The sequence below is a fragment of the Macaca nemestrina genome, chromosome 20, assembly GCF_043159975.1.
Source record: "Macaca nemestrina isolate mMacNem1 chromosome 20, mMacNem.hap1, whole genome shotgun sequence".
In the NCBI taxonomy this organism is placed as follows: Eukaryota; Metazoa; Chordata; class Mammalia; order Primates; family Cercopithecidae; genus Macaca; species Macaca nemestrina.
This window is the reverse complement of record NC_092144.1, coordinates 9553718-9564437: the sequence shown is the minus strand read 5'-3', so window position 1 is coordinate 9564437 and position 10720 is coordinate 9553718. Positions and strand designations below refer to the sequence as shown.

The window sequence follows — 10720 nt, the reverse complement described above, 5'->3', positions numbered from 1 at the left end:
AGAAAAGCTGGTGATATTCTAAACCCTTGAGTGGCCTCCTCACTCACACCTCAGAGGATAAACAGCATAAACTTTGTTTTTCCTGTCTTCTTCTTTATTTTTCTCAGGCCATTCTCCCTTACAAGTTTGTTTTGTTTTGTTTTGTTTGTTGCATGTGTGTGTCTGTGTGTGTGTGTGTGTGTGTGTGTCTGTGTCTGTGTTTTCGAGACGGAGTCTCGCTCTGTTGCCTAGGCTGAAGTGCAGTGGTGTGATCATGGCTCAACCTCCTGGACTGAAGCTATTCTCCCACCTCAGCCTCCTGAGTATCTGGGACTACAGGCACACAGAATTATGCCCAGCTAATTTTTTTAAAGTTGTTGTTTTTTTTTTTTGTTTTTTGTTTTTTGTTGTTTTTTTTTCAGGGGCCAAGCTCACAACTGTAATCCCAGCACCTTGGGAGGCCGAGGCAGGCCCCTGTCTCTACTATCTCTACTAAAAATACAAAAATTAGCACGACATGGTGGCCGTAGTCTGTAATCCCAGCTATTCGGGAGGCTGAGGCAGGAGAATCTCTAGAACCCGGGAGGCAGAGGTTGCAGTGATCCAAGATTGCGCCACTGCATTCCAGACTGGGCAACAGAGTGAGACTGCATTCCCCTCAAAAAAAAAATGTGTTTTAGAGATGGGGGTCTCGCTATGTGTTGCCCAGGTTGGTCGAACTCCGAGGCTCAAGTGATCCTTCTGCCTCAGTCTCCCAAAGTGCTGGGATTACAGGCGCGGGCCACAACACCCAACTAATTTTTGTACTTTTAGTAAAGACGGGTTTCGCCATGTTGCCCAGGCTGGTCTTGAACTCCTGACCTCAAGAGATCTGCCCGCCTCGGCCTCTCAAAGTGCTGGGATTACACCTGTAAGCCACTGCATCCGGCATTGTCAAACTTTTTTTGTTCATATCACCCTCCTTAGGAGAAAACCCGAATTATTCTAAAATTGAATTTACATCAACTAAATTAATTTCAATTTAATTACATTTAATATCTCCCTAAAGGCAGAAACTAAATACTTAGGAATAAGATGGCTGATAGAGCTGGCTTTAGAAGACCACAATATCTAAGATTTTTTTCCTCCCTGAAAAGCAGTTTTTTCCCCTGGGGAGTCATCATGAATCACTCCAACTGAGGACGGTTGTGCTTAGAGCAAGCAGCTGAGCCATAAACAAGTAAATGCACAAAATTATACCGGAAAGCCAAGAACGCTACAAAGAAAAGAAGAGGGAGTGGCTGGGGAGGGGGGCGACTTGGCATCTGAATCATTGAGATCGGGAAAGAAGATAAGGAACAGTTTAAGCAAAAGGATTGTTTTCCCTGAGCTTTGGTTTCTTTTTTCTTTTTTTTTCTGTTTTAGAGACAGGGGTTCTCACTATGCTGCCCAGGCTGGTCTCAAACTCCTGGCCTCAAGCGATCCCCACACCTCAGTCTCCCAAAGTGCAGGATTACAGGCATGCGCCACCGGACCCAGTCTGAGCCTCAGTTTCCTCAGCTGTAAAATGGAAGTAATATCCTCCTCACCGTGCTTCATATACAACAAGCACTCAATAAGTGAGCCTTGTTATGATTATTATTATTTATTTTAATTTTACTTCTTTTTCTCAGACAGAGTCTCACTCTGCAGCCCAGGCTAGACTGCAGTGGTGTGATTTCGGCTCACTGCAGCCTCCGCCTCGTGGGTTCAAGCGATTCTCCCGCCTCAGCCTCCCGAGTCCCTGGGATTATAGGCGCCCGCCACCACGCCTGGCTAATTTTGGTTTTTTGTGTGTGGGGGTTTTTTTTTGTTTTGTTTTGTTTTTTTTTTTGAGACGGTGTCTCGCTCTGTCGCCAGGGTGGAGTGCAGTGGCGCAATCTCAGCTCACTGCAACCTCCACCTCCCGGGTTCAAGCGATTCTCCTGCCTCAGCCTCCAATCTGTAGCTAGGACTACAGACGCGCACTACCACGCCCAGCTAATTTTTGTATTTTTAGTAGTGACGGGGTTTCGCCACGTTGGCCAAGCTGGTCTCGAACTCCTTACCTCAGGTGATCCGCCCGCCTCGATCTCCCAAAGTGAGGGGATTACAGGCTTGAGCCACCGCGCCCCGCCTATTTTAATTTTAAAGGTTAATAGGACCAGCACTGAAATCAGCCTCTGCCCCGCCAGCCCTGCTCTGGTACCAGCAGCGTTCAGCAGCACACACAGCCGCGTGCGCCTCCACCTCCGTCCGCAGGTGTCGTTGTGGGTGCCGCGGCTGGGCCTCTCTAGCGGCGACGGCGACACCGGAAGTCTCGTTTTCCACCCACTTCCGCTCTCTGGCCAGGCTTGGGCTGCGTGGAGAATACTTTTTGCGATGCCTACTGGAGACTTTGAGTGAGTCCGGGATCGCGGAGGGGGGCATGGGAAGGGGTTGGGGTGCTCTGGGCAGTATTATGGGGCCTGGGTGTGCCGAGGCTGCGGGGACCGGGCCTTGCTGACTTAATCTTCGCTTCCCACACATTTGTTTCCGCAGTTCGAAGCCCAGTTGGGCTGACCAGGTGGAGGAGGAGGGGGAGGACGGTAAGTGTACCCGGTCGCCCGGCGTAATCGCGGCCAGGCCCGAGCCGGGCGACTGACGCCTGCTTCCATCTCGCAGTCTGGCACCGTGTCCCCCGTCACGACCAGCCCCTGCCCCCGCGCCATCCTCCTTGGGACCTGCCTGTTGCCAACTCCAGGTGTTCCCCGGAGGGTCCCTGTTCCTCCCATGTTACTGCCGAAGTCCTCCCAGCTGTTGCCTTACTCCAGGGAGGAAGTTGTAATCTCCCGTCTCCTGTTTCTCTACTGGCGCCTGGTTGGCTTCATGGCCTGGCACCCACCTTCCAACGAGGGATCCCCCATCTTTGCCACTCCTAGTCCCCACAGGGCTATCCCAGTGCGCTGCCTGGTCAGCCCTCTGCCCTTGGCCTGCCTTTCTCAGCTCTTGCTGTAGGCATCATCCCAAAGGCCCTTCCATCGCAGCTGGGGAGCTCCTGCCCTGGACCTGACCCCTCCTCCCCACGCTGCCTCTTGCAGACAAATGTGTCACCAGCGAGCTCCTCAAGGGGATCCCTCTGGCCACTGGCGACACCAGCCCAGAGCCAGAGCTACTGCCGGGAGGTGAGTGAGGACTGCCACTCCGTGTCCGGGCTGCCTCTCCCTCCAGCCCTGCCGCTCCTGATCCCCATGACCCAGGGCTCAGTCCTTCTGTTTTTCCCCTTCTCCCAGCTCCACTGCCACCTCCCAAGGAAGTCATCAACGGAAACATAAAGACAGTGACAGAGTACAAGATAGATGAGGATGGCAAGAAGTTCAAGGTGAGGGTAGGGGGTCCCTTAGACCAGAAGGCGGCGGGGTGTGCTGAGGGGGTTGGTAAAGGAGATCCCCTAGTCCCAGAATCCTGACCCTTCTCCCCTGCCATCCTCAGATTGTCCGCACCTTCAGGATTGAGACCCGGAAGGCTTCAAAGGCTGTTGCAAGGAGGAAGGTGAGGCGCTCCTTCCCCAGGGCTAACCCAGAGGAATTGGGAAACCGTGCTCCGGGACCTTTTTGTTAAGAGATGGGGCTTAACTCTTTTTTTTTTTTTTTTTTTTTGAGACAGAGTGTCACTCTGTCCCCCAGGCTGTAGTGCAGTGGCACGATCTCGACTCACTGCAACCTCCGCCTCCTGGGTTCAAGTGATTCTCCTGCCTCAGCCTCCTGAGTAGCTGGGATTACAGGCATGCGCCACCACGCCCAGCTGATTTTTGTACTTTTAGTAGAGACGGGGTTTTGCCATGTTGGCCAGGCTCGTCTCGAACTCCTGACCTCACGTTATCCACCTGCCTCGGCCTCCCAAAGTGTTGGGATTACAGCCGTGAGCCATCGCACCCAGCCGGGCTTAACTCTTTGTACCTATTTTGTTGAAGCTGAACTGAGGCCTGGAGTGCTTACACTCTCTTGGGACTCTGGAAAGTCCAGGGCATAGGAGTCGATGATAAATAGCGATTAAATAAATGATAAATATCTAATAAAAGTTTGATGATAGATATCAAATTATATTAATAAATGTCAAATAAATTCCATTATAAATATCGAGTGAAAGTTAGATTCTTTTAATTTTTTTAAAGACACAGGGTCCAGTTCTGTTGCCCAGGTTGGAGTGCAGTGGCACGATCATAGCTTACTGCAGCCTTGAACTCCCAGGCTCAAGCCAACCTGGGATTACAGGTGTGCACTGCCACACCCGGCTAATTTTAATTATTTGTAGAGATGGGGTTTCACTATGTTGCCCAGGCTGGTCTCCAGCTCCTGGGCTTAAGAGATCCTCCCACCTTTGCCTCTCAAAGTGCTGGGATTACAGGAGGGAGCCACCGGGCCCAGCCGGGGTTAGATTCTTGTTCCTCTTGGCCTGTCAGCCTGGAGGAACAGAGGCAGGAGGTGGTCGCAGCAGTTAGAAGCATTAGCAATAAATACACTTAGAACAGCTTGCTGTGCACTTAATTGTAACATACCCCATGGCAAACGCCTTGCAGGGAGTGTCTCTCTGATTCAGTTTCCTTAGGACCCCAGGGAGGCAGGAAGCTTTTGTGGTTCCCGTTTGATAAGGGAGGAAGGGAGGAAGCTGAGGCTCAGGTTGTCTAGCTCAAGGGCCCGGAGGTCTGGGTAGACCCCTGCACATCCCTGAGTATCACGCCCTGGTGGGAGCTGGTCCGCCAGCCTGCACAGGCCCCAGGCTGTACAGCTGTCACCTGGAGCTTGGGCCTGGCGTGTACTCAGGAAATGGGAACTGTCGCCAGGACTATTTGGGGAGTGGTTGAGGAGGATGAAAATGGGGTTCGAGGCCCAGGTACTCTGGGGATGGCTGCTGTAGGTCTAGGGTACCCCACTGTGGAACCCTGCCTGCTCCTGCCCTCAACTGTCCCCCATCCCCCCCTGAGCCCAGAACTGGAAGAAGTTCGGGAACTCGGAGTTTGACCCCCCGGGACCCAATGTGGCCACCACCACCGTCAGTGATGACGTCTCTATGACGTTCATCACCAGCAAAGAGGTGAGCAGGGCGATCGGGGGGGCTGGCGTGCTAGGGTGGGGCACAGGGGGTGCCTCAGCCGCCTCTGAGCTCCCACAACCCGCCCCTGCCAGGACCTGAACTGCCAGGAGGAGGAGGACCCCATGAACAAACTCAAGGGCCAGAAGATCGTGTCTTGCCGCATCTGCAAGGGCGACCACTGGACCACCCGCTGCCCCTACAAGGACACGCTGGGTCCCATGCAGAAGGAGCTGGCCGAGCAGCTGGGCCTGTCTACCGGCGAGAAGGAGAAGCTGCCGGGAGGTGCGGGGCTGGGGATGCTGGCTGCCATGGCGGGGGCGGGGGGTCCTGCTGTCAGTGCGCGGGTTCTGTCCCCAGTGCTGCCTTTGTGCTGTCATCTCCCACACGACAGCGTGGCAGGGTTGATGGCGCCCGACTCTTCTCAGGGCGTCTGTGCCTTCCTAATTGGCTGTACCTCCTGTGGTTGGGAGACCGGCGTCTCTCGTATATGTGTGACTTGGCAGCTGTGACTCTGCTGGTGGCCCTATGACTGTCCTGATGGGAGCTGCTGTCTGTCGGCCCTTGTGTGTACACACTGTGTGTGTAGTGTCTCCGTTGCATGCCTGTGGCTGTACCGTCTGAATCTTTTGGTGGGATTGCTGGTGGTGAGTGTGAGAGTGGAGACGTGCATTTGTCGCCTACCATGCGAGGGAAACCTGGGCACTGTTCCTGTCGTGTGTCCCATGCCTGCTGTCACTGTGGATGTGAGGCTGCCATTCCCGTCGCCACCCCCCCAACCCACCCTCTCTGGGGTGGGTCAGGGCTCCCTCTTCCTCCGCCATTGTCACCGGCCAGGAGCTCAAATGGTGTCAGCTTCCTAGGTGTCACCTTGGTGTCCTCGTGGCCAACTGGCTGCCTGTGGCTTGGCACACGGTGCCTGCGCTGGGTCAGCACTGAAGCCTGAGCCTCCTGGGGCGGCTGTGTCCCTGTTCCTGCGCCAGGGTGAGGTTGAACTCAGTTGACTGTCTTTTGGTCCCCAGAGTTGGAGCCAGTGCAGGCCACGCAGAACAAGACAGGGAAGTATGTGCCACCAAGCCTGCGCGACGGGGCCAGCCGCCGCGGGGAGTCCATGCAGCCCAACCGCAGAGGTGAGGGGCACCCTGATGCCAGGCTGGTGGGTGGGCATCTCCCGGCACCTCGTAATTATCCCCAAAGCGTGCACACAAGGGCCAGGCAGGGGCCTCCCCCTCACAGCCACCTCCCCTCTCCCACACAGCCGACGACAACGCCACCATCCGTGTCACCAACTTGTCAGAGGACACACGTGAGACCGACCTGCAGGAGCTCTTCCGGCCTTTCGGCTCCATTTCCCGCATCTACCTGGCTAAGGACAAGACCACCGGCCAGTCCAAGGTGGGCAGGCAGGCGGGTGCGACGGGGCTGTGTGAGGGTCACCTGTCCTGGGGTCGCCTGTCCTAGTTTGTGCCCCTGACCCCACCCCGCCCCTGCACAGGGCTTCGCCTTCATCAGCTTCCACCGCCGTGAGGATGCCGCGCGCGCCATCGCCGGGGTGTCTGGCTTCGGCTATGACCACCTCATTCTCAATGTCGAGTGGGCCAAGTAAGACTCCACCCCCGCCCCACCCCTCCCCACCCCAGCCCCTGCTCCCCACCTTGTCCCAGCACCTCCACGGAACCTTGGGCCAACCAGTGGCCGTGTGCCAATTTAACAGTCCCCCAGCTGGTTTTGAGGGGACAGTCCTTTATTGTTTTTCTCCAAAACCTGGCAGAGGGGCAGAGGGGTGGCAGCTCTTGTGCCTGGGGTCCCTGCCAGTCCGTGGGCCAGGCCTTGAGGCTGGCCATCTGGCTCAGTGCCCGCTTTGTCCTCCCATTGCCCCATCCTTCTCTGCCCCTAGCCCGCCACAAGGCACCATTTGGGTGTCTGGGGTCTTGGAGCGCCCCTGGAGGTCTCATACCCTGCCACCCTCCCCTACCCCAGGCCGTCCACCAACTAAGCCAGCTGCCACCGCGTGCTCGGCCCAGGACCCTCGGCGACAGAAGGCAGCCTCTGAGAGAGCAGGCTCCAAGGGCAATAAAAAAGCTCCACTCTCTCTACCCGGTCCTGTTTGTTCTCGTGTCTCCAGTCCTGTGGCGGGGACCAGCGCCTCCCCTCTCCTGGGCATGGTTTGGTCCCTGACGCTGCAGGGAGCCCTGTGGCCAGCGCTGTTGGGTGGGAAAGGCAACTGCTCCTGCCTGGGCTGCAGCTGGGCCTGAGCTGGCTGCAACCACAGGTGTTGCTTTTTGGGGGAAGGGGCATGTTGGGGCTGGGGTCCTGTCCTCAGGGTTCTCCAGCAACACCTGGGGTGAGGCGGCGGCTTCAGCTAGGCTACGTCACGGGCTCAGCTCATGGGACTGGGGCTCCGACGGTTTAGAGGCAGCTGTGGCATTGAGGGGCAGGGCTTGGCCAGTGTTCTTGGCGTCCTCTGGGTTCCAGCTGTCCTTGTAGCCAGGGCAGTGTCGGTAGCAGCAACCCAGGCTGGGCACCGCGGCCATGTAGAGCAGCGGGTGGACACAGAAGGCCAGGGGCATGAGGCCCCGCATCACCTGGTAGCCCACATAGGGTCCCAGCTCCAGGGCTGCTGTGGCCTGGGCCACGTCTGCAAAGCTCGGGCAGCGGGTGCTCCAGCGCCGCCGAGCATCCACGTTGAGCACACGCATGACGTGGTAGGGCACGTAGGAGCTGGCGTAGAGGGCCACGCCACTGGCCACCAGCGCCGCCACACGCAGCTTCTCGGCCACAGTCATGCTCGGGCTGCGTAGCACAGCCCGCCCGAGGGCGCCATAGGCTGCCAGCGTGAGCAGCAGCGGCAGGCCGCAGCCCAGCCCCGCCAGCACCAGGCTGTATGCTCTATAGGCCTCCAGCCTGTGACCTGCTGTCCCCAGACACTTGATGCAGGCCTCGGGCCTGGCCACGATGCAGTTGCCCACCCCCTGCTGTGGCCTCTTCAGGTGGGAGAAGCTGAGTGTGGGCATGGCCAGCAGGGCGGCCAGGACCCAGCCGGCGGCGCTCACAGCCCAGGCGTGCTTGGGCCGCAGGTGGCTGCGGGTGAAGAAGGGGTGCACGATGCCCAGGTAGCGGTTGAGGCTGATGCAGGTGATGAAGATGACGCTACCCAGCAGGTTGCAGGTGAAGAGGAAGCGCTCCAGGCGGCATGCGGCCTCCCCATAGCGCCAGTGTTTGGGGGGATAGAGGTAGGCGGCCAGCGGGGGCAGCGTCAGGGCGCAGAGCAGGTCACTGACTGCCAGCTGGACTGAGAAGACCACGGCGGGGTACCACGGGCGCTGCTCCCGGGTGCTGAAGCGGTACAAGGCCAGGCCATTGCTGGCCAAGGCCACCAGGAACTGAACCACCAGTATGGGCCACAGGAAGTCTTCCTGGAACCCACTGAGGATGTGGTCGGCAGCTGCCGAGAAGTTGGCAGGGCAGGACTTGGCATCTGTGGGCAGAAGGTGTCACCAGCTGAGCCCTATTCTCCCACATGGCAGCTCCTGCTGCCCCCAGAGCCCACGTCTGCCATGGCATGGATTCCTTGACACAAGTTCTTTCCCCTCCCTGGAAAGAGACCGGGCTCCACTCCTTTATATGGACAGGTCTGGGCTCAGAGCCGGGATTCTGCATTGGGCCCCGAGGGACCAGCTGAGGCAGGCCAGGCAGTCTTGGAGCTCAGGGTCCACCGGTAACATGGGCAGTGGCCACCCTGCTCCCGCACCACACCTGCCTGTGGGAGTCCCTGGCCTCACTAGAGGCCGCCGCCTCAAAGTCCAGCCCCGGCAAGGCCTGCTGGCTCCGCTTCAAACCTGTGCCGTCTGAGGCCCCACCAGGGTGGGGTCCAGCCCCGGCATCCTGCCCCAACCTCAGCACTAGCCGCCGCCCACAGCCTCTTCTCCCTGTGGCCACCAGAGGGCACCTGCGAGCGCCAGAGTTCTGTCCCCATCCTTTTGCTTCCAGGTGCTCACACTTGGCCACAGAGTTGCCGCCAAAAAGCCAGACTCACCCCACAAGGTCCCACAAGAGCACTCCCGCCCGCCATACCCCCCAGTGCCACCCTCTGTGCTCCACGACTCACTCCCTCGCGCCAGCCCACCCTGGCTTCCCGGCTGCTTTTGCAGGCTTGTGCCTTGGGACCTTCATACCCAGACATTCTTTTTTTTTCTTTTTTTTTTTTTTGAGACAAGAGTCTCGCTCTCATCACCCAGGCTGGAGTGCAATGATGCGATCTCAGCTCACTGCAACCTCTGCCTCCCTGGTTCAAGTGATTCTCCTGCCTCAGCCTCCTGAGTAGCTGGGACTACAGGCAACCACCACCACGCTTGGTTTAATTTTAAATTTTGTATTTTTAGTAGAGATCGGGTTTCCCCATGTTGGCCAGGAGGTCTCGAACTCCTGACCTCAGATCTGCCCGCCTCAGCCTCCGAAAGTGCTGGGATTACAGGCATGAGCCACCGCACCTGGCCTCACCCAGACTTTCTTGAGGCTCCTTTCCCCACGTCTGTGGTCTTGCCTGTGAGAGGGCCCAAGGCCACTCTAACCACTATGTGCCCTCCACTCTCCCTTCCCTGCGGGATTTTCCCCCATACCCTGTGCCTCACCTGATGACAGTGAGAAAAATCTCCCTTTCGGGAGAATGGGGGGGCCTGCTTACACACCACTGGCGCCAGTGCTCACCGCAGTGCCCAGGGCCCAGCACCACAGGGGCACTCGCTCCTTGTACACCCCACTCCTGCCACCGCAGGCCGGGGCAGGCTCCTCCGGAGGACTCCCAACGCCAGCCTGCTCAGGGAGGAAGTGTCGTCTAGACTGGCTTTTTTTGGAGACAGGATTTCACTGTCACCGAGGCTGAGGTGCAATCACAGCTCAGTGCAGTCTCGGACCTCCTGGGGTCGTGATCCTCCTGCCTCAGCCTCACCAGTAGCTGGAATCTCAGGCTCACACCACCAGGTTTGAGACAGAGTTTTGCTCGTTGCCCAAGCTGGAGGGCAACCTCCGCCTCCCGCGTTTAAGTGATTCTCCTGTCTCAGCCTCCCAAGTAGCTGGGATTACAAGCACGTGCCACCAGGTCCGGCTAATTTTATATTTTTAGTAGCAATGGGGTTTCTGGCTGGTCAGGGTGTTCTCAAACTCCTGACCTCATGTTCTGCCCGCCTCAACCTCCCAAAGTGCTGGGATTACAGGCGTGAGCCACTGTGCCCCCCACCAGACCTAGGTTTTACCAATACCCATGCCCCACCGCCCCCACCTCCTGACAATCTGCAGGGCTAACCACAGACCCCCAGAGAAAGCCAACATGCCTTCTCCTTACCTGAGACGTTGGCTGCCATGCTCCCGTGCCGAGCCTCAGCCTGTGTCTGCCACCCAGATCCGCAGCTCCTCCCCCAGTCATTGGTGGCTTAGCGGGCCCTGCCCCTGCCCCAGCCCCACCCCCAGTTCCTGGCCCAGCCAGCAGAGCAGGCCAGGGTGCCTTTCCACCCACGTTTCCTTCCTCATTGTGCACAGCCCTCTTGAGGTTCAAGCTCATCTGCTGAAAGCGTGACCTGTCTGCTTGCAGGGCTCTTGGTGGGACTGTGGGGAGGGGCCTCATGACCACCACTGCCACCAATGAAACCAACCCCATGCAGGGTAGGGGAGAGACCCA

General features: G+C 57.8%; 2 protein-coding genes across 2 annotated transcripts; one reads left to right on the top strand and one right to left on the bottom strand.

Moving 5' to 3' along the window:
- The first annotated feature begins 2223 nt into the window (after positions 1–2223).
- LOC105477840 (eukaryotic translation initiation factor 3 subunit G) lies at positions 2224–7142 on the top strand. Its single transcript, XM_011734696.2, has 11 exons — positions 2224–2378; positions 2518–2564; positions 3057–3140; positions 3249–3337; positions 3448–3507; positions 4945–5049; positions 5142–5331; positions 6069–6176; positions 6305–6441; positions 6542–6648; positions 7027–7142. Exons 1-11 carry the CDS (start codon positions 2359–2361, stop codon positions 7040–7042), a joined length of 963 nt encoding a protein of 320 aa, XP_011732998.1. The 5' UTR covers positions 2224–2358; the 3' UTR covers positions 7043–7142.
- A 7-nt stretch (positions 7143–7149) lies between these two features.
- LOC105477779 (purinergic receptor P2Y11) lies at positions 7150–10500 on the bottom strand. Its single transcript, XM_011734588.2, has 2 exons — positions 10388–10500; positions 7150–8524 (listed from the first exon to the last, which is right to left on the bottom strand). The coding sequence occupies exons 1-2, from the start codon at positions 10404–10406 to the stop codon at positions 7419–7421; spliced, it is 1125 nt and encodes a 374-aa protein (XP_011732890.2). The 5' UTR covers positions 10407–10500; the 3' UTR covers positions 7150–7418.
- Between the last annotated feature and the right edge of the window lie 220 nt (positions 10501–10720).